Raw genomic sequence first — 22,745 nt, forward strand, 5'->3', positions numbered from 1 at the left:
CTTTTTCCCTTTAACTTGTGAACAAATGCAGAAATCCGGACAGTCGTGCACCGGTGAAAAATGTTGTGTTTGAAGCCCTTCAGGGCAACAGCTGTTTGTTGGTTTCAGTCAAGCCGCAGGGCTTCCTGAGGACACAAATGTGCAGGGTCAGTTTGGATCACAGGTTAATGGTCAATCCTGACTCAGTGTGCCACTTTAAAGTGCACCACTGCAATTTTTTGTGCTGGTCTTGGTCCATTACCTCCTCTGAAAAAGGGAGGTGTTTGCAGATTGAGGTTTACGTTTGACATTTTGGCATTAAATGTTGGCATAAATTAACAAAGACACTGCTATGGGATCTGTTTTTTTTTTCTTCCCACAAACACAAAGGTCAAATCTTCTGGGAGGTGGAAAGAATCCCTTGACTGTGTTTGTTGTTTTCAAAAAAATGTATATTATGTTTCGAATAAATTGTGCGTTACTGGTGTTAGCGTCCCACTGTACATCTGCCAGTTCACACTGTTATTATTATCGCAGCTGTGAAACATCCTTACAATTTAAAAGCATTCGTTGGGCAACTACGCCCTAACCCTGACCCTCCACCTAACTCTAACCATCAGCAGTGCGGTGGCGGACACTAATGCACAAATAACGATTAGCGACATACTAATGCACAAATACTAGATGTGCAGTTTCAGCCAGGCATGGATGAGTAAGGAAACATCCATCCAGCATAAAAAAAAGGCAAAAGCTTGCACTTCTTTTTTTTTATTTAGGGAAAAGGTGGAAACTCCATTTGAATGCTAAAACTAACTTTAACTGGAAAACCAAGAGGGTTAAATGCCACCTAAAAGTCCCCTAGGATTAAAGTTTTGTTACTACAAGAAAGGAAATCTTCTCCATGCTCGAAAAACAACAATTAATTGCATGCATAGCCCCAAAAAATATTCATAAATCTTTAAAGGTTTATATAGCCGCCGTTTCAATCTCAAAAGTTGTACCTCTGCATATAAATGGGAGCACAATGAGACTTTCTGTGCAAAAAAGATGATATCGTTGGGGGACGTGATCGATGATACCCATAGAAATAATTATTTATGAAAACAGAGCAGAGATTCCGAGACTTTTTCTGTTTTCAAATGCATAATTTAAAACCTGAACTGCATTCGTTCACAGCTACCAAAAAAAGGGTTTTTTGCTCAAAAGGTTTTTAAAAGTGATACGTCCTTTGTATCTACCAGCAGTATCATCATAGTGCAGTGATGTGAGATGATTGATTGATTGCTCTCAGCTTCGGACGTGAGCTGTCTGTCTGTGATAGAAAGGTAGCAATCCGAGCACCGCGCAGGTGCACAATATTGTGTTAACGCACATGATACACCCTCTGATGGAGAGTTGTGTGCTTTCACAGATGGAAAGGATGCCGTGTGCGCCATCATTAATCCAGAAACATGTTTATCTTCTACTAAAAAACAAAAAAAAGCTGTTTTTGTTTTAAATATTTAGGAATTTGGCTTCCAAAATAGCTCCCTTTGTGTTGGAGCTTCAGTTTAACCATATCGATCAAATTATACACCAAATAAATCACATGGCACCAATATTTTACGTCATCATATGTACACTTTAGAACTTTTGCTTGGTAATAAAAGTCATTCCCAGGAAATTAAAGGATAATTTACTTGCTAAATACACTAAAAACAAACCCCAACCTACAGAAAACAGCTGTCGGTCAACCATTGCAAAAAACGTACGGTAATTCATGCAAATATTAAACTTCATAATGTGCCTATATGTGTACATTTGAAGTTTATCCTACTATTACTTACTTTTTATTTTTGAGCTTAATTTGACCAATAAACATCCAAAAAACAACTTTAGTTGTTCACCAATTTGTCATGTTGGCATTGAGGTATAGCCCCCCCCCCCCCCACACACACACACACACACACTTCACTCCTTCATACATCAGAAAACAGAATAATTTCGATGACATCAACAGAGTTAAAAGCTTATTTGGACGTCCACTGAACAATAATGCTTAAACTTTTTGCCAACAACTTAATTTGGAATCATTTGCCTTTATGTTGCTCTTTAAAGAGCTGACTGTGGAAGTGGAAGAGCTGGATCAGAAAACCTAGTTTTAAATGTTTTAGACTGTTAAAACACATGGGGTCAAATTGGCCCAAAGAAACACTGATGGCAACATGTTTGATAGGAAATGTACTGTCATCTTTATTAAATGCTCTTATTCATGAATAAAAACATTTCTATATGTTAAACTCCGAATGGAGGGTAATGTCAGTTGTTCTGTGGTTCCTGATTCTATCAAAGTAAAGCAGAACATTTTATTAATCTCTTTCAGAGCAGTGACAGATCTGGATAAGTTACATACTTTGCAATCTTAACCTAAGGTCACAACCCGACGGTGTGCCATTAGCATAGAAATGATAAGAAAACCATGTTAGCTAATGAGGCTTAGAGATTGGATAGGAAGGGGTTTGAGTCAGTGGAGGGCTGTGGCAGAGAGAGTTTAAAAAGAGGTTACTGTGGTTAACGGTGCTAACATTTCTGTTTAATACCCCTTGTTATTTCATTTTCACCCAATTGAGTTTGAAATTAACTTTAGTATTAATATTATTGTTAGGACTATATAGATTTGGGGATTTGTAAGTATCATTGCAGTATCTTTTTAAGAATCAGATTTTCCTGTTTGTTGTGATGATGGACATTCTAAAAGATGATGATGTTTGCAGATGACATTGTGATCTGTAGTGAGAGCTAGTGATCCACCTGGCTGTGGATCCCGCCTCTGGCTCATCTGTGGCTCGTCTCTGCTCTGTACCCGACCGAGTACCTCGTCTCTGCTCCTGCTCCTACACCTGGCTGTGGTTCCTGTCTCCGGCTCGACTCGCGCCGTTGACTGTCCCCCCAACCACAGCTGGATGAAGCTCGTCTGCTGGACTTTTATATATGTAGTTGTAGATTTAGATAAGTTAATTCTTCTCTAAGAGTTCTGGTAAATCGCCTGTCCGTCCTGGGGGAGGATCGCTCCATCATGTGGGCACCCCTGAGGTTTCTTCGTTTTTTCTGGAATCCATTTTTTTTGGGAGTTTTTCCTTACCCCGAAGGGGGATCTAAGGGCAGGGATGCCAGTATAGCATAGTCAGTTTGTTAGTTCATTTTAGTATTTTCTTATTGAACTCTTTGTATTCGTGATCCTTTTGAGTTCATGTTTTACTTCGAAGCCCATCGAGTTGTTGTGATTTTGGGCTATACAAATAAAATTGAATTGAATTGAATTGAATTGGTGGAGTATCATCTAACGGGGTGGAGGTTTGCTCCGGAAAGGAGAGGAATGAAGGCCAGCTGCAGCAAGACAGAGTATCTGTGTGTAAATTAGAGGGATTCAAGTGAAACAATGAGGTTACAATGAGGTTACAGGGAGCAGGGGTGAAGATCTTTAAGTACTTAGAGTTAACAGAGAGTATGGGAAAGAGGTGAAGAGGCGTGTGCAAGCTGGATGGGATTAGTGGAAGAAGGTTTCAGGTGTGACGTGTGACAAAAGAGAGTCAGCAAGAATGTAAGGAAAGGTGTAGAAGACTGTGGTGGGAGCAGCCATGGTGTTGGTGTAGAGACAGTGGAGACGGCAGAGCTGAAGATGCTAAAGTTCTCCTCGGGAGAGACAAGGATGGATAGGATCAGGAATAAGTACATGAGAGGACAAGTCATGTTAGATGAATAGACAAGTTGAGAGGAGGGACAGTAATTGTGTTAGTAAAAGGAAGGTAAGGTTGGAGGTACCGGGAAAGAGGCATAGAAGAAGACCAAGGAGGAAGTTCATGACGTAAGGGGCGTTGGTGTGAACTAGGAGGATGCAGAGGAGAAGGTTTGATGGATGAGGATGATTCGTTGTGGTGCCTCCTAAAGGGAGCAGCAGCAAGACAAAAGAAGAAGACAGTTTTGGGAGGATCTGGATTGAGAATGGCAAAACTGCCTCTAACAGACAGCAGATTTAGTCCTTCTGTTTACCTTGGAGGGCAATTTAATAAAAAGTGTTGAATCTATAGACTCAGCTAGAGCACAGTCTGCAGCTTTACTTACTTTGACTTCATCAAAACAAGTGTAGAACATAAAATTAGATTCTTTCAGGGGCATCAACTGAGTGTTATTTGTTGAGAAAACAGTCCTGTTGCCACAGGGGGGGAGGTTTGTTTCTACACTTTTCCCCAAATTTTTGACACTCTGTCAGATACTAAACATATTAGCTAAAAGAGGGCACCTTCATGGCAGGCGTTGAAATAAGGTTTGCATCAGCAGTCTGCGTCCTACTGGCTCCACATCTGGACACCTGGGACTCCATAACCCTGAGTTTGTAATTTCATAAATATAGAAGTGTGTCCCAGAAACGAGACTACAGCCTGGGTGGGTTGGTGGATGAAGGGGGGCGATTAGGCAAGACGTCTCCGCAGACCAAGATGACTTTCACTTTTTTATTTTGGCTTCTCGCTGTGATGGGCGTAACAAGATCTCAGCGAGACCAGAGGTTGATTGACATTTGTTCTTGCCTTTCAGAGCATTTGCCAAAATTGCAACCCAGACCTTATTCAGCGGCCAGGTAAGATGACAGAGAAAATGAGGCTAACATGTTATTGTTTGCAGAGCACCAGCTGTGACAGAATTTCAATATCCTACTGGCCAACTTTGAGAGATTTTCTTGATCAAAATATTGAATTCCAGTGTAGAACTACTCATGAATACAGTGGCATTCACTCTGGAGTTTAACTACTTTCCCAACTTCAACTCTTTGGATGATTGAGCCTTTAAATTATCTGACATTTAAGAGGATTAGAAATAATTAGTCGATAACATCTAAAGGATGCTGCAGTAATTAGTCTGGGGTTTGCATCCTGATTTTGATATTTGGAAACTTTTAAGACATTGTAAAAAAAAAAAAGAATAGTGTGTAAAATTTAGGCAAATTTTTTTAAAAAACCTGTGTCGATTTCTAAGACATATTTTCTGCAGACCATCAGTAGTTCATCAGAAATTTCCCTCGGAGTTGTGAGTGGAATTGTTGGCGCAGAGTAAGTTCACTCCCTTTTCCCATCATCCATGTGTGTATGCACTCTCCCCCTAGCTAACAGCCCCTCACATAACAAAAAGCATTGTAAAAAAAATGGCGAGAAATATCGGCGCTATCTGAGCCGTACTGTTTTGAGCCAGATGCCACCTAAGACGAGGAAAACAGAGACGTAGATGGATCTAGTCGTCTAGTGGAGGCATTGGAATGGAGCGGAGCAGGAAATGGTGGCACGCCAATTGTAACACCTACATCCCATTTTCAAATGGCATCTACTCCTGATCCACAAAAATACCACAAGAACACGTTAAAAACGCCAATTTTCCTCAAATTACGGTAGTAATTTCATAAAAAAGAAAATATACCAATCTTCTTCTTCTTCTTCTTCTTTCTCTTTCGGCTTTTCCCATCAGGGGTCGCCACAGCGAATCATCCTTTTCCACCTCACTCTATCATGAGCATCTTCTACCCTAACATTAGCCAACTTCATGTCCTCTGTTAAGACATCCATGTATCTCCTCTTTGGCCGTCCTCTTGCCCTCCTGCCAGGCAGCTCCACCTCCAACATCCTTCTACCAATATATCCACTATCCCTCCTCTGAACATGTCCAAACCATCTCAGTCTGGCTTCTCTGACTTTGTCCCTAACACAGGCAACATGAGCCGTCCCTCTGATGTACTCGTTCCTTATCCTGTCTAACCTGGTCACTCCTAAAGAGAACCTCAACATCTTCATCTCCGCTACCTCCATCTCAGCCTCTTGTCTCTGTCTCACTGCTACCGTCTCTAACCCATAGAGCAGAGCTGGTCTCACCACTGTCTTGTACACCTTTCCTTTGAGTCTTGCTGACACTCTTCTGTCACACAACACTCCTGACACTTTCCTCCACCCGCTCCAACCTGCCTGCACTCGCCTCTTCACCTCTTTTCCACACTCCCCATCACACTGAACTGTTGACCCCAAGTACTTAAACTCCTGCACCTTCTTCACCTCAGCCCCCTGTAACCTAACGCTTCTACCTTGATCCCTCTCGTTCAGACACATGTATTCTGTCTTACTACGACTGACCTTCATGCCTCTTCTTTCCAGAGCAAACCTCCACCTCTCTAGCTGTTCCTCCACCTGCTCTCTACTCTCACTGCAAATTACAATGTCATCTGCAAACATCATTGTCCAGGGAGATTCCTGTCTTACCTCGTCTGTCAGCCTGTCCATCAGCATAGCAAACAAAAAAGGACTCAAAGCTGATCCTTGGTGTAGTCCCACCTCCACCTTGAACTCCTCTGTCTGACCTACAGCACATCTCACCACCATCATACTTCTCTCATACATGTCCTGAACTACTCTGACATACTTCTCTGCCACTCCAGACGACCTCATACAGTACCACAGCTCCTCCCTCGGCACCCTGTCATACGCCTTCTCTAAATCTACGAACACACAATGCAGCTCCTTCTGACCATCTCTGTACTTTTCCATCAACATTCTCAAAGCAAAAATGGCATCAGTGGTGCTCTTACGGGGCATGAAACCATACTGCTGCTCACAAATCTCCACCTTCTTCCTAAGCCTGGCTTCCACTACTCTTTCCCACAGCTTCATTGTGTGGCTCATCAACTTTATTCCTCTATAGTTGCTGCAGTTCTGCGTGTCACCCTTGTTCTTAAAGATCGGAACCAGAACGCTTCTCCTCCATTCCTCGGGCATCTTCTCACTCTCTAAAATCCTATTGAACAACCTCGTTAGAAATTCCACTGCTGTCTCTCCTAAGCACTTCCATACCTCCACAGGTACGTCATCAGGACCAACGGCCTTTCCGCTCTTCATCCTTTTCAGAGCCTTCCTAACCTCATCCTTTCCAATCTCTGCTACTTCCTGCTCCACAACAACCACATCTTCCTCCCTTCTTTCCCTGTCATTTTCCACGTTCATCAGCTCCTCAAAATACTCCTTCCATCTTTTCTGTACACTCTCCTGGGTTGTTAGCACCTTTCCATCTCTGTCCTTTATCACTCTTACCTGTTGCACGTCCTTCCCATCTCTGTCTCTCTGTCTGGCTAGTCTGTACAAGTCCTTCTCTCCTTCCTTTGTGTCTAACCTGTCATAAAGCTCATCGTAAGCTTTCTGTTTGGCCTTTGCCACCTCTCTCTTCACTCTACGCTGCGCTTCCTTGTACTCCTGTCTACCTTCCTCAGTCCTTTCTACATCCCACTTCTTTTTAGCCAACCTCTTCCTCTGGACGCATTCCTGTACTTCCTCATTCCACCACCAAGTCTCTTTACCGTCTTTCCTCTTTCCAGATGACACACCTAGCACCTTCCTACCTGTTTCCCTGATAATCTCTGCTGTAGTTTCCCAGTCCTCTGGAAGCTCATCCTGACCACCCAGGACCTGCCTCAACTTCTGCCTAAATTCCTCACAAGTTTCTTCATTCTGTAGCTTCCACCACTTGGTCTTCTTTTCTGTTTTCCCTATCTTCTTCTTCCTGACCTCCAGAGTCATCTTACACACCACCATGCGGTGCTGTCTGGCTACACTCTCTCCTACCACCACTTTGCAGTCATTAACCTCTCTCAAATGACCTCGTCTACATAGGATGTAGTCCACCTGAGTACTCCTACCTCCACTTCTGTATGTCACTCTATGTTCCTCTCTCTTCTGGAAGTAAGTGTTGACTACCGCCATTTCCATCCTCTTCGCAAAGTCCACCACCATCTGTCCCTCCAGATTCCTTTCCTTCACACCAAACCTGCCCATCACCTCCTCATCACCTCTGTTGCCCTCACCAACATGGCCATTAAAGTCTGCTCCAATAACAACTCTCTCTCCTCTGGGGATACTCTCTATGACCTCATCCAACTCACTCCAGAATCTCTCCTTCACTTCTAACTCACAGCCAACCTGTGGCGCATACCCACTGACTACATTCACCATCACCCCTTCAATTTCTAACTTTAGGCTCATCATCCTGTCTGAGACTCTTTTCACCTCTAGAACACTGTTTACAAACTCCCCCTTCAGAATCACTCCTACCCCGTTTCTCTTCCTATCAACACCATGATAGAACAGTTTGTATCCTCCTCCAATACTACGTGCCTTGCTGCCCTTCCACCTTGTCTCCTGCACACACAGTACATCTACCTTCCTTCTCTCCATCATGTCTGCCAGCTCTCTGCCTTTCCCTGTCATTGTGCCAACGTTAAGAGTCCCTATTCTCAAACCTATGTTCCTGCCTTTTCCCTTCTCTCTCTGGCCACGGACCCTTCTGCCTCCCCTCTTTCTTCGACCAACAGTAGTCAAATTTCCACCGACACCCTGTAGGTTAACAGCATCGGTGGCGGTCGTTGTTAACCCGGGCCTCGACCGATCCGGTATGTCTAAAGTGTTGTGGATGATTCGCATGGTTATTTTGGCAATTTTTACGCCGGATGCCCTTCCTGACGCAACCCTCTCTATTTATCCGGGCTTGGGACCGGCACAGAGGCAACTGGCTTGCAACCCCTGTGGCTAGATTAAAATATACCAATGATATATTGAAAAAATACTGTATATCCTTCAGCGAGCAGCGCTTAAACATGCTGTGTGTTCCTTGTTTCAGCATCACTTAGCTAGTCATTGATTTGCTCTTTCTTTAAAGTTACTGCCCATTAGCTTTGCTTTAAAGCTCATGTGGAGCAGCAGCATCTAACCTCATGTCAGAACTTCTCAGTTTCTCTCATTAGTACTCACTTAGCTGCATCTGTGTGTGTGTGTGTGTGTGTGTGTGTGTGTGTGTGTGTGTGTGTGTGTGTGTGTGTGTGTGTGTGTGTGTGTGTGTGCTTGGGGAGACGGGGAGCGGATGAGAGAGGGTGGTTGTAGTTTATCAGATGGTGCAGAGACATTAGTGACCTGCATTATTGATGCTGTGGTCAATAGAGGTCCCCAGTGGCCAACAGGAACTGGAAAGTGAAGGATAGGGGGGAGAATGAGAGTACTTAAGCCAGCACTGAAGATGGGAACGGATAAGAGGGAAAGGGAGCGTTATTGAAGGGAGGCACAAACTTTTATCCTAAGGAGACATTCCTGTTGTTGCCGTAGGAAAAAGTCTGCACCTCTGATGGATACATAAAACAACAATCAACACAAATAGATTTCAGTTAATAATTTCCTCATTTGAAATTAAATATGATGTTCAAGGAAGAGTTGTTCTCTTTGGTTTGAGGCTTTTGTCGCTCCCAGCAGGCAGATTCATTTGAACCACTTGTTGCAATTAAGGAGGAACGCAGATAGAAAAACAGCAGCATTTAAGAAGCAGCAGGATGGCGAGAATATTCTGCTACATCTGTCTAATGCCTTAGTCACATGCAGGGGCTGCAGGTTTTTGGGCTGCTTGGGCCCTTGCAGGGTGGTGGAGAGGTGCGGCTGCATCCTAAAGGAAGTGCAGGAGGGTCCTGCGTGAAAACGGAACGTACGATCGTCAGGCGTGTGTATTTTGAAGTATTTGTGAGAACAATGTAAGTCACTTAGGACATACGGGCGATGCTGTGGTTACTGTGCCCTTGCACCGCGCTCTGGTCATTAGGGAGCTGTGTGCACCGGCGCCTTACTGACCGCACGTTGAAATTATTTTATTGACACACTGAATCCATTAAACATAGTGATTGTTAAGTAGAGTTTGATTAATCAAATAGATTTTGCTTAATGGCTTGAAAGGGTGTGGGAAGGACCAAATTCACATAATCCCACCTCTATTAGCTTTGACTTTTTAATTTTAGTTGCCATCATCTGGTTCTTAACATCATTTTAAAGTTTAAAATACTTTTTCAGTTCAAGGGCAGATTATTTATCAAATAACAAAGATGAAGTTGATTTTTCTGCTGTACTGTTTTCTATTTTCTCCCTTCTGTACTGATTTTTTAATGTAATCCCCACTGTCTCCATCTCAAAGTCTCTGTGGGTCTTTCTCCACAGCTCCTGCCTCAGACACCCAGGAAAGCTGCATTTCGTCTTCAGCGTGGTGGAGCTCCCAGCGTGTTTTGGGAGGCCCGCGGGGAGGCGAGGCTTGTGCACCGGCTGGCTGTTTGACCTCATCCATCCTGGCATAGTTTTCCCCGGGAAGACGGAATCCTCCAGCAGCCCAGCTCCAGCCAAAGCAGTAAGCAGACTGGATGGAGGAAAGAACGGTCAAAGTAGACGATGGACGTCTGCAGTCGCTACTTTTTTCTGAATGTTTTATCCTCAAAAAATGCTCAGAGTGTGCAGCAGAAAAGAAACAGAAAACACATTTTAGTCTGAAAATGCAGCTTGAAGACTAAGTTTGTTTGAACAACAAAAGCTTCTCTGGGAAAATGTGCTGAATGGAAAAGGGAGCTTTGATCCACTTGCGTTTAGGTAATTAAAAAACAAAAAACGATGATTCTGCAGCATCTCTTCTCCCCCGGACCCTTATGGATTTTGAAGCGCTCATGTTTCCAAGATTAGTATTTTTTTTAAGACTACTTAATTGAATAGCAGGCCCACAGATGCTTCTCATTGTGGTGTGAAATAAAGTTATTATTTTAAATGATTTCTAATGACCTCTAATCTCAGATCCATGTGAGTTTGAGGCCCAGTTGCTCCTTCCGGCCTCCCTCTGAGCAGTCGGTGCCTTTTATCATGGTTGGACCCGGGACCGGAGTCGCTCCTTTCATTGGCTTCCTACAGCAAAGGTACGAGCATTGGGCACTTTCTAAAACGTTTGTTTGGTTGAACTTTAAGACCAGCTATTTCAATGTACTGCTTTAATTAATTAATTAATTATTTTGCATCTTACTTTTGAGGGAACAGATTTTGTAGCCTAAAATCCCTCTGGAAAAGAACCAATCTTTTTTTCCAATATAAGTTTTATTCCTTTTGTATTGTTTTTTTTAAGTAGTTGAAGGGTTTTAATCAATATATTCTTTTTTCTACATAAGAAATCATTCATGTAGAACTGAGGACAGCTCGACCCCAAAGTCCTTCTTTTTCAAAGAAGGGTTTTCTGTTTTTAAATGTTAACATGCAAACGTGCAAAGTAAAACTAGTCCTATTTTCAAAAACTGCAGTACTTCTTTGTAGTCTTGTATAATCTATGTTAGCAGAGTATTTTTAACTCATCTTGTGAGAACCCTCTCTTTGGAAATTCACTTACTTCTCTCCAAACTCAGGAAACATCTGTTTGGGCGCTACTTGAAAACATTTTTCTTTTGGTGTTTTTTTCCACATTGTTGTCTCCTGCTTCTTGTCCATCGGTTGTTTTCAGATTTTCAGGGAACCAGCTGGTGTTTAGAGGAGAGCCTGGCAGCTGATTGTCGGGGCTAATTTTCTGAGCTGAACACCTTATCTTTTCTTACGAACAAAAACATGCAGCTATTGTGAGAAAAACCTCCCAAATCTCCCTTGGTGTGCCCAATTTTTTTTTTTTTTTTTTTTTTTGCATTTTACACTTTTACTTGTTTCAAATAAATGCAGGAGCCGGCTTAGCTCGTGCTGGCTTGCGGCGCCTTCCGTCCGTGAAACCAGGGTTCGACTCCGGGCTGCTCCCTGTTCCCTTCTCCACTTCTGTGCCGGTCCCAAGCCCGGTTGCTTTGAGAGGGTTGCGTCAGGAAGGGCATCCGGCGTAAAACATTGCCAAGTTTACCGTGCGACTCGTTCGCTGTGGCGACCCCTGATGGGAAAAGCCGAAAGGGAAAACAAACTTGTTTCAAATAAATGAAATAAAGATAGGATTTTGATTTGGATAATACCAACTAATTATTGAAAGGGATTTTGAAACATTTCACAATTTTTTTCAGGTCCACTCAATAAATATTCACACTACTTTCAAGTATTTGCCACTCTTAATCTGTGAATGATGTGTTTTTGAGCTGTGCTTCTTTGCAATCATTTTAGGCAAAGGCAGCACTGTAACGCTCTGGATCCAGCACCAGGGCCGCATGTTTCAAAGGAAGCAGCTGCTGCGGGTCACCCAAGTGCTCATGTCAAGCAGCGGTGTGACACTCATTATTACGCTTAAAACTGTGCACCCCGTCATGAATATTCACAACGGCATGGCACGTGTGCGTCGTCTCGCGTGTTTTTGACAAATCCGCAGCGCCGGTCAAAGCCGATGACAAAGTCCACATCCTGGATTATTTCCGAGGCTCTCCACTTCACGCCAGGAATAGATGAGAGCGTGTTTACGACTTCTGCGGTAAAGAGGCAGGATTCAGAGCACGACGGGGGTTGTTATTGATTTTAAAGTAAAAAGTCGAGCGGGTGAAGGCTTTACCATAGAAGTAAATGATTGCTTTTAATTGCAGACAAGCTGGTGTGAAGATATTGACTGTCAGCGAAGGATGTAGTCGCTGAGTCCAGCTAGTTAAACAATCTCTGTTTGTCTGGGAGAGCTGTCACTCACAGCCTTGATATTTTGCTTAATTTTCTGAGCTGATGGGCGCATCAAGATTGCATACAGATGACCTGTCAGGTTGATTTAAAGTGACTGATGTCGGTGCATTTACCCGCTCACAATGACTTTTGGTTGAGCAGACGCTTTTTAAATTTTTTTTTAGAAGCCTCCCTGATGCTTGTAAGTCTTGGGTGGTTTGTATAAATGAGGTTATGCCCTAGTCAACTCCAATTGTCTCCAAATCCCTGACATGTCTGCTGAGTAGCGGAGGTCGCCGTCAGCAGATGATTGCTCTGAAGGGGCGGTGCAGAGAAACGTCTGCAGCAGGAGGGGCTGGAAAAAATCAGTTGTCATATTTAATGAAGCTGCACTTGTGTCATGGAGATGGAGCAGCATTTAAGAAAGCACATGTTGGGATATTGAGCTGCGCGCCTCACTCGTACCCTCTCTTCATGACGGTTCAGCCAGAGGCCGAATACTCTGCCACATGGCGGTGATAAAAAAAACATACCAGCCGTGTTTCATTCAGAGAGCCCAGAAATGGCTTTTTCTGAAATGTTAGACACAAAAAAATACATGTTTTATTAAAGCAAAACGCCCAAACTTCAATTGATTGTGGAGGGCTGCATTTCATAAAACAACACAAAGCCCCTCATCAAATACTTCCTCCAAACGGGAGCGTTTATTTTTATGATTTCCGCTATCGAGCCACTTTTTAAATTCTTTATTTTCGAGAAGCTCTTTAGGTTACAGTCTAAACTCATGTGAATCGATTCATCAGCTCAGCTGCCCCCCCCCCCCCCCCCCTCCCCACTTCTGCATGCTGCAGGATTATATGAACTTGTCACTGTGTGCAGGAAAAACGAACTGGGATTTCAAACAAAGCCTCTCTAGCTGACGCTGCAGATTACAATCATCACTTTGCCGCCGGGGCGTTGTATCTGTCTCCGGCCTGCAGACATTATGATCTACCCTTATTTTGGCCTCTACTATTCATTTATGGTATTCCAATAAAAATACAATGTAGAAGTTTAAAGCACTACCAACACATGAAAGTGGAGTTTCTAAAGGTCCTTCGGTGCCAGAACATTTTATGCAGCCCTCAAGTTATTTCCTATTGATTTGAGTTGTTTGTGATTTTATAGGCTTTGACTTTGTGTCTCTGTTTAACTGTGAGCTGCAGCCATTTGCAGTTATTGTATTTGAACTGTCTGGTTAGCTCAGAATTCCCCAGCAGCTCAAAAAAGACACGATTTCCTGATGTTTTATTGACCGATATGCCGGTTTTTTTAACTGGTAATCTCAGCGCTGTGGCGCTTCAGTTCACAGATGCCAGTCCGGACAAAAGATAAAAGCTGGTTGGAACTCAGACATAGCGGCATGTCATGTGACGTCATCATCAAGGCTCTTGCAGGGGGGTGGGGGGGTGGGGGTGCGTAGAGCCGACCAGATAAACTAGGGCTCTCCATTTTTGCCGGTCTTGTGCCGGAAGCTCAGCATCTTTCATAGCAACCCCGAGTGCGGAGTTTGCCTGGAGGTGGTTTGCAGCCTGCAGCCCCTGGGTTAAACTGTATCATGTGACGGAAAGGTCATAGTATGTGGGCATGGCAAGTGGAAGCTGGGGTTTCTGAGAAAAACATTTGAGATTCATGTAGTGACTTAAGTGGGTACTCTAAATTGTCCCTAGGTGGGAATGTGAGTGTGCATGGGTGTGTGATTGTGGGCCCGCGACAGACAGACTGGTGCTCTGTCCAGGATGTCCCTTGCCTTTGCCTGCAAGTGGTCGGGATAGGCTCCAGCAGCCCCGTGACCCTGAGAGGGATAAAACAGATTAGAATATGAATGAATGAAAAATCTTGCTGGTCAGCACGGCTGCAGAACAAGATTTTAATTTAATTTAAATTGCCTTTCAGGTCACTTAAAGGCACTACAAGTTAAAATAAGCTGTCACTGATCATGTTTCAAACGGCAGCCATCAGTTTCTCCGGTGATGATGGTAAAGCCTGGCCTCTCAAACGCAGGAGGAGCACCGCAAAGGGGGTGGGGGGCAGTAGAAAGTTCCAGCAAGTAGTTTTATTGCTGTTTGCATCTTTAATATTATTTGTTCTTTTCGATTTAAAAACAAACAAACAAAAAAAAGAAACTCAGCCAGACAGTCAAAATGTAATGGAGCATTGAAGACAGAGGTAAAATGAAATAGGAAATCGTAGGAATGTTTACCAAGTTCTGACTTCCCTTCGAGCGGCAGCCTCCTGCTGATCGTGTAAATGGGGCTGAAAAGAAGCCGCTCCCGCTTCCGAGCTCGATGGAGTGCTGCGTAGATGCTGCCTGTCCTTCTGGGACTGTATTGCAGCCGGTTATGGCGTTGGCAATGTGATGTGATTAGTATTCAGGGAAAGGCGCCGGTGTGGTCTACTCAGAATGGAACCCAGGTTTTTCATATTGGTATTGATCCCTTCAGGGCAGGCGGCAGGAGGAGAGACGAGCCCACTAAAATGAGTTTACTTGAGGCTGTTTGCAGATCAGAAGAATTTGGTCCAGGCTGCTAATGGATGGGATCTGATGCTTCAGAGAGAGTTAGCTGAGCTGTTAGAGACCCTCACACGTCAACACAAAGTTCAGACAAAAGCAGTTTATTAGCTAATTTAACTTTACATTCATAGAAGCTTTGTTCTGGTTCTGACTCGCGCTGCTTTGGGTTAATTCGCTTGGAGCTGCAACTAACAGTTGATCTAATCTGTTCATTATTTTTGAGAAATGCAATAAATATCCTAATCCGTGATTTTAATATTTATCATAAGATGTATAAGCATTTCCTAAAGCCAAGGTGACCTGAAGATAATCTGTTTATAATGATATAAAATACAAAAAAACCCAAAATATTCTACTTTAGGAAGTTAGAAACAGCAATTAATGAAAATGTTTGTTGGACAAATTACTCACTAATTACTATAAACAAAATAAAGTAATCCTACTCCTTTGTGGGTAAATTCAAAGTCTTTTTAACAGTTTCAGCACTGGGGGATTAGCCTCTTTTTTCTTTTTGTAAACTAAGTACCTTTGCTTCTATTTTTCCTTTCCTGACTGTGATTTTAATGTTTGCTTGATGGATGCTTCTCTTCCTGTTCTCATATCAAAGATTTATTTCATCTCGTCCTTGCCCGCTTTATCAGCCTTTGAGAACGCCGGCTTGTTACATGAATCCTAATAGCGGCTCCTGTGCGCAGGCGATCTTGTTTATTTGCCGCTGAACTGTAATCCCTGTCCACACCGCGGTCGGAAAACGCGTCGTTAAGGTTACTCGTTTCAGTGTGAACCGTGGCGTATTCATAATCGCATTAGTTAGACATTTCGGATGAAGTTTTAGGAAGAATTTGCAACCAGTTTAATTTTCTAAATACTTTAAAAAGGTGCTGGATAATTTACGATCTTCCTAAATGGGTGTAGAAGAACCAGAATGTTAACCTAAAAGGTGCTGCAGCACAACACAAAAGGACTTAGCTCCTCTTCGTGGCCATTCACCTAACCCCCCCGACCTCCTCCACAGGGTTACAGATTAGGCCGGCTCCTTTGGACCATCCACTGACTGATGGCTTTGACAAAGGTTGGGGGGTCAACTGTTGTTATCTGGGAATCAGCTGTCACCTTTCCAGCAGGTGTGAGGCTCAGATAACCACGTTGTCAGAAACTTTTAGGTCATTGTGAGGTCTGCGCTGGGGATTCTGGGAAGTAAGCCAAACTCAGACGACACAAGAAAAATCACTCTGGAGTTAGGGGGCAGGTTTTTGTGTGTGTGCGCAGTCGCACTCATCCTCCCTGAACTTTAATTTGAAACTGTTTATCATGATCTGCTCCGTTTGGGCAGACTTTAATAACACATATGTCCTTGCGTCTGCTTATTTCCACACTTTAAGCGATGGTGGCAGTCAGTGGGCCGCTGTCACCGCAGACGGAGCTTAATAATGCCGCCTCTCTTCTTTAACCTCTGTTGCGAGGAAGGACTCCCTCTCCTCCGTCTGCTCTGGTTGTCTGTTTGCATTGATTGACTGCTAACGTCCATTATTTGACTTTCAGAGAGGAGGCGAGGAAGAGGAACCCAGAGGCGGTGTTCGGGGAAACCTGGCTGTTCTTTGGTTGCCGCCACAGAAACGGAGACTACCTGTTCAGGTATGCTTTATAGCTCCTATCAGTTTAGTCGCTGTTAATAAAATGCCACACTTCTCATGCGCAGCCTTTTTGAAGTCTGTTCAAAACCCATTTCATCTTCCATGCATTGAGATCCATGAACTAAATGACTGAACATTTCAGCTTTTGTACATCAGGAGGGGGTCTTTCTTTAAAGACTGGATATTGTTTATCAAGCACTTTGCAGCTCCAGAGCTGCAGAAGAAAAGGTTTGCAAAGCTGCTGATAAAAGGATAATTTAATCTCTTAAGAGTTAAATTAGTCAAGAAAACCAATGATCCACTTGTTTTGCAATCATAAAGCGCAGTGCAGTTCATAATTATTCCATTATAGTTCTGCAAAGTTACTTCCGACGTGTTTCTCCTATAAATATGTATCAGAGACATTTCTAAACCATTAAAGTTTATGGAGGGAGGAAGCTTCCAAATCACTCCTCGTTTTGTTTTGCAATAAGTAACATTAGACGGGTTTGAAAGACTCACAAGAAGAAGAGTAGAGGTTTTTGAAGAAGGGTGAACATGATGAAACTAGGTTTCAACTCCCAGGACCACTAGAATTCAACGTTTTGCACATACGATTTTTACATTATTTTTGTATTTTTTATGGACAACCTGGATACATTTGTAGTTTTCTAGTTTCAAATAAAACTTTATTCTTCCTGGGGTAGGGAGTGGAGATTGGCTATGTCCGAATTCCTTCACTACTGCCGTATCTACAATTCCAAAATCGAGGACCCTAGAAATTTCTCAGAAGTCTCTGCGAAAAATCAGTGTGCATCCATGCTGACCAGATTGGCAAATATAGACCACAACGCATTGCGTTTGAACAATTTTTCAAAGAAAATGTATTTAAATGTATTTTTTTTAAAACCATCAATGTTTTTATCTTCATATCACAGTGGATTCATAAACGCTCATATCAATTAGATTTTCACTCAAAACTGAAATCGATGACGTCATATTCACCGTTTAAAAAAAAAAAAGTAGTGAGCATGGTGTCCGAATTGGTTTTAAAATCCAGGGCACTAGATAGTCCAGCACTATATCGTTTTTTGGTAGTTAGGGAGTAGGGTGGGAATTTGGACGGTCAGGGCTCCCAGGCAGTGTCAGACGTTTCAATCTTGGCTAATTGGGGCTTCTGGGTGGGCGGGGCCTAGTGATTGACCCAGTGCACGGTGGGGAAACCTGCATGTAACAAATAAGACCCATTTTGTTTGTGTAACAAGCCACCTAGTGGTTACCCGGGAAACTGACCTGGCTCTTTTCTTTTTCAGACCTGCTTCAAACAGGAAGTTTGTGTTGCCATTTTCTTCTGTCTCAATCACTACTGTCAGTTCAAATCAGATTAGCATAATATTACAGAAAGTGCTGCCCACAGCTAATTTTTTTACGTGATTATTTCTGTTGTTTGGCTGTTGTTGAGATTTTGACTGCCTTATTGTGTGTATTTTATTCACATGAGCCCCTCTTACACCTCTGTGATTGGCACCTCTTTCAACAACAGATGTTTGTCATTTTTCCACATTGAAATAAAGTTTGATCAAGCTCCACTTTAGTCGCTACAAAGTGATATGACTGCGCAGACATTTTTTGTTTTTATTTTTTGCTCTGATTAGTTTGTTTTTGGCTTTACCCTCTTTGGGCTTCATGCTAATTGGTCAGCTCGCGTTAGCAGCAAGCATGTGCTGCACGGCGGTGCAGCAGTCGAGTTCTCCTGCAGGATTAAAGCGTGTGAATGGATTAGCATCCTTAATCACACAAGAATAGATCACAGAGGATGTTGTTTGTTCCCCTCTGTTTCCTCTATCCCCTCCTTAAATACGCTCTCACAGCCAGGTGGTGGGTAGCGTTTGTTCACAGTTAGGGTGTCTCTGATGAATACCCCCTCAGAGTTGACCAAAGTGATTAGTCTGGGTTTTATGAGCCACCCATGAAGAGTTGTACTCTATTTAAATAGGTTAGCAGAATGAGAACAACATGCCAGCAGTTGAATTGGCCGCCTGCATAAATCTCTGTGGGATTTCTCTTAAAGTAAGTGCAGTTTCAACTGTAAAAATCTGCTCCTTGTCGCTTTTTTTTTTTTTTGTCCGAGTGTCTGACTTCCATCAAAAAGGAGCATTTCTCTTCAAACCTCTTTGCTTTCTCTTATTTCTGCCTGCTTTCTCACTCTTTGGTGAATCCTGATCGCCCGTGATGGGGTCCAAGTTCGGCCACAGACTCTGCTTGTGTCCTATAACACAGTAAAGGCTGGCAGCTCATTGCTCTGAGACCCCCGTCTGTTATGTGTCCCTAAGAAGTCATCTGGCCTTTTTTCATCTGCCAGTTTCTGTCCTCCTTTTTTTTATTTGCTAACCCCTTTTTTTTTGTACTGTTAAAACAGACTTTGTAATTCAAGATGGTCAGACATTTTTATTTATTTATTGTCGTGCAAAGAAATGTACTAAATTGTAAACAATCTTTCAAAAAAACAAGGGTAATATGAGACCTCTCTTCTGTTAGCATTCTCAGCACAGCGTCGTTGTGTTATTTAGAAAAAAAAAAGCCTTACTTTAGTTGAGGGGTTAGTGAAAAACACACTCCCCGAGGCGAGACCTTCACCCGTGATCTCAGAGCCGCGGCTGGTTATGTTCCTATTTGGCTGTCTGTGTGTGCTCTGTGATCATCCAGACTGCTTAAGTTTAAACAAGATGCTCTGAGCCACAGTAAACCTCACTCCTCCACCAACAAAGTCTCCTTCCCTCCCTTTCAACAGCACCCCAGGCCCTTTAAAATGATGAGGCATGAAGAAAAAAGAAAAAAAAATTGAAGTAGTTGGCAAGCAGAAAACTTGCAGGGAGGAAGGTTACACCCAGCTGGAAGGCTGGGAACATTGATTAGAAAAAGAGTTATAACAGTGATAGGAGCATTCACAAAAGCCTCACCTTCACCAGACAGTCAGCCACCTGACACATTTTGGACCAGACTTTTTGCTCTGTGGTGACCAGCTTTCAGGTGAGACTAGGTGGAGTATTTTGAGAGAAATCAGGCGGAAAACAGTCAGAAATAAAGGAGCTGGACCATGAAAATGTTGATTTAACTACTGAATCCCATCGGTCCTAAACAGGAAAGGCCTGGTTCTCCCTGCGAGTGGGTCAGTTGGATCATGAACGTGTGTTTGAATCTCTTTTCCCAGAGAAGAACTGGAGGGCTTTGTAGCCAGCGGCACCCTGAGCCACCTCAAAGTGTGTTTCTCCAGAGATGGCAGGGAGGCGGAGGAGGCCGTTGCATCAGCAGCAAACCCTAGATACGTCCAACACAATCTGCTGCTTTACAGGCAACAAGTCGCCGACATCCTGCTCAGACAGAGCGGCTGTTTCTATGTCTGCGGGTAAGAATGAAGCCGGTTTTATTACTTTCCTTCATAATGGGTTTTTGGGCCTTTTCTGGCTTTTTTGTGTATCCCAGAATCCACCCTGTTTGCCCGTGTCATGCTCTGAATGACCCTCTGTCAGTGTGCGCACTGCAACAGAGCAACTTTATTTTAGTTTTTAAGGAAAACACACTTTTCTACACTTTACTCTTTTAGTCAAACTGTTTCTTTTTTCAAAAATTGTAGTGCAAATGTTCAAGTATGTGAAAAATTATCCAAAATAAATTTATTTTCTTCTTAATTTTCAATATTTTGTATATGATTAAAAGGGTTTGGCTTGTATATAATACAATAATGAATTAATATACTTTAATTATTAAATCCTGTAGTTTGAATGTGGTTCATCATTTAAAACACAAGATTGATCAACATTCACTTAAATGAAATAAAGAAAAATGAAAATACAAACACATTGGTGATAAATTGCCAAGGAAAGGCAGCACTCTTGTAGTTCCATATAATCACACTTCCACCTCTGTGCATTTCTTTTCAGACTGTGCTTTTACTCAGGTGTTTTAACCAGTTAAAGCTCAGCTAAACTGAACACATTTACACTTAAATCTTATGTAAAACAAATGTACCTTTTATGGTTTATGATATTTTGTGTTTTATTTGCAGTTTTGTGAACAAGTTCATTTCCATTTTAGCTTCATTACTTTTTTAGTTGGGAAACATACAAATTATCTCCTGACTGTTTTTCCTGTACTTTAAAGAAACAACACAGTGGAGGCATTTGATTCGTCAGTTTATAACTTGAATAACTTGCACCACAGAAAAAATATAAAAAATGAAAAATAAAAAGATTAAGAATAGCAAGAACATGTTAAAAGCCGATGGTGATTCTGAAAAATATCATGACTACGTGGTTATTTAATTTTCAATAGAAGTCTATAGGATTTTGGCTTCTTGGAAGCAGCAGGTACTTCCTGTTTGGAACATGGGAGGGGAGGGGTCACTCAGTCCAGTTCTCTTATACAATCAATGATTTAAAAAAAGTAATCACTTAATCTGCTGGGTTGTTAGGCGCCATTTGTCCTCGTCCACATTTCTAAACATTTTGCTACATCTGTGTCAGTATGAATACTCTTGTGTATTTATAACACCAAATCCTGTCAACACTTATCACTTTTTATTGTTTTTTCTCACTCTTTAAACTGTTCTCACATTTTGTGTAACTGAATTCTCAAAACACCCCAAGTTGGTGCATTTCTCACACAGTGGGAGGGGCTATGTAGCCTTTAGACAAAGTGATGGTTTACTACAATACATACAGAGACTATTATTAACTTTATCTTAGCTGTTTTTGCCCTGATATATCTGCATTTTAACTCCGCAGGGATGCAAAGAACATGGCTAAAGATGTGAATGAGACCCTGATGGAGATAATTAAAACGGAGCTGCACGTGGATCAGCTGGAGGCCATGAAGAAGCTGGCAGAGCTACGAGAGAAGAAGCGTTACCTGCAGGATATCTGGGCCTGATAAATGACAAGATGAGGGCACTTTTATCATCTCCTGGGTTCTTATATTGACCGAGGAAAAGGGAAAAAAAGAAGAAAAAAAAAGCGTGTTGCAGAGATGAAATGACCCATGCTGACCCATGGATATGGGGCTCGCTGCTCCTGCTTTGCCTTTGCTGTTTGAACAGAGCTGACCTTGGTTGGGACAGAAGGGCCCGAGACTGTTCCTGCAGCGTGAAAAGGCTTTTAGTGTCGACAGAACTCCTCCGTTTGTCCTTTCTGAGAAAAAGCCTTTCACAGGTGTCGGCCTTGATGGAGGGAGTGTGAGCGGCTTCCACTGTTATAGAAACAGAACATCAAAACACTTTTTTTTTTTAATGTTATGTTGGTTTTAAGTGGAAGCTCATCAGTTTTATGTCATTTATCAACTTTTAAACATAAACATTTCATAATTTTATAAAACATTTCAAAAATCGTTAACATTTTTCATGTTTTTGTTTAATTTACGAGCAAACATGAATGGAAAATTCCACTTTTTTGGGTTTGGGTTCTTATAGGACTTAATCGCTTTACAGATTTTAAAGTTTTATTGTTCTATTTTCTTGTAAAGATGAGCTGAACCAAAACAAGTTTTTTCTCTCTATGGATGATTGGAATGGAAACAAGTTGCAGCAGAACAGTCCATTTTCTCTAATGTGATTGAACTAAAAGTTGTGTTCCAGTAAACAACGTTTTTGTTGTTTCTACGAACTAAAAGGCCGTTCAGGATCACACGGGAGCAGATGTACTTGATTCAAAGTGATTTTGCTTTTTGCAGAGATGATCTGATTCTTCAAGGTGACCTTGGTCAGAAGATGAAGGCACATGGCTAATTGGAAGCTTTTTGCAATGTGCAGCATGGCTCCCCAGAGAGAGCCATCTCAGAATAAAATCTACCAACAGCAGTCCTTGTTTGTATCCTCTTTAATGGAAGGGAAAGGAAAAACATGCTTACAATTTCTGCTGCCACAGATGGCCACATTCACAGCGTTTCTGAGACAAAAAAACAAAAGCCGCACTTTAGCAGGAGACGGCCCCTAATGGTGAAAATAGTTTTTTTTTAAAGTTTTTCTTTTTTTGGATGGTGTTTGTCCAGATGCAGCTGTCTGCTCCTCCTGACCTTCATTGCCACTTTTCACAGCTGCAGGAGGACATATCCTCTTTTTATTTTTATTTTTGGAGCAGCTAGTTGAAAAAAAAAAGCCAC

The 22,745-nt window shown here is 42.4% G+C and overlaps 1 protein-coding gene across 3 annotated transcripts in view; it reads left to right on the forward strand.

Annotated features, from left to right (window-relative positions):
- Nucleotides 1–22,443, forward strand: part of mtrr (5-methyltetrahydrofolate-homocysteine methyltransferase reductase) — a 31,616-nt gene extending 9,173 nt beyond the window's left edge. For 2 of the 3 annotated variants that reach the window (XM_023950412.2, XM_023950413.2), the window contains exons 10-15: nucleotides 4,552–4,594; nucleotides 10,011–10,194; nucleotides 10,629–10,747; nucleotides 16,522–16,614; nucleotides 19,804–19,998; nucleotides 21,377–22,443. In XM_023950412.2, coding sequence (XP_023806180.1) covers nucleotides 4,552–4,594; nucleotides 10,011–10,194; nucleotides 10,629–10,747; nucleotides 16,522–16,614; nucleotides 19,804–19,998; nucleotides 21,377–21,521 — 779 coding nt within the window. In that variant the 3' untranslated portion in view covers nucleotides 21,522–22,443. Of the gene's footprint in view, nucleotides 1–4,551; nucleotides 4,595–10,010; nucleotides 10,195–10,628; nucleotides 10,748–16,521; nucleotides 16,615–17,905; nucleotides 18,162–19,803; nucleotides 19,999–21,376 lie in introns of those variants that run through there. The other variant, XM_023950414.2, reaches the window with a different exon arrangement.
- The last annotated feature ends 302 nt before the right edge of the window (nucleotides 22,444–22,745 follow it).

Source organism: Oryzias latipes, chromosome 20, assembly GCF_053564925.1.
Source record: "Oryzias latipes strain Hd-rR chromosome 20, Olatipes_Hd-rR_3.1".
Lineage (NCBI taxonomy): Eukaryota > Metazoa > Chordata > Actinopteri > Beloniformes > Adrianichthyidae > Oryzias > Oryzias latipes.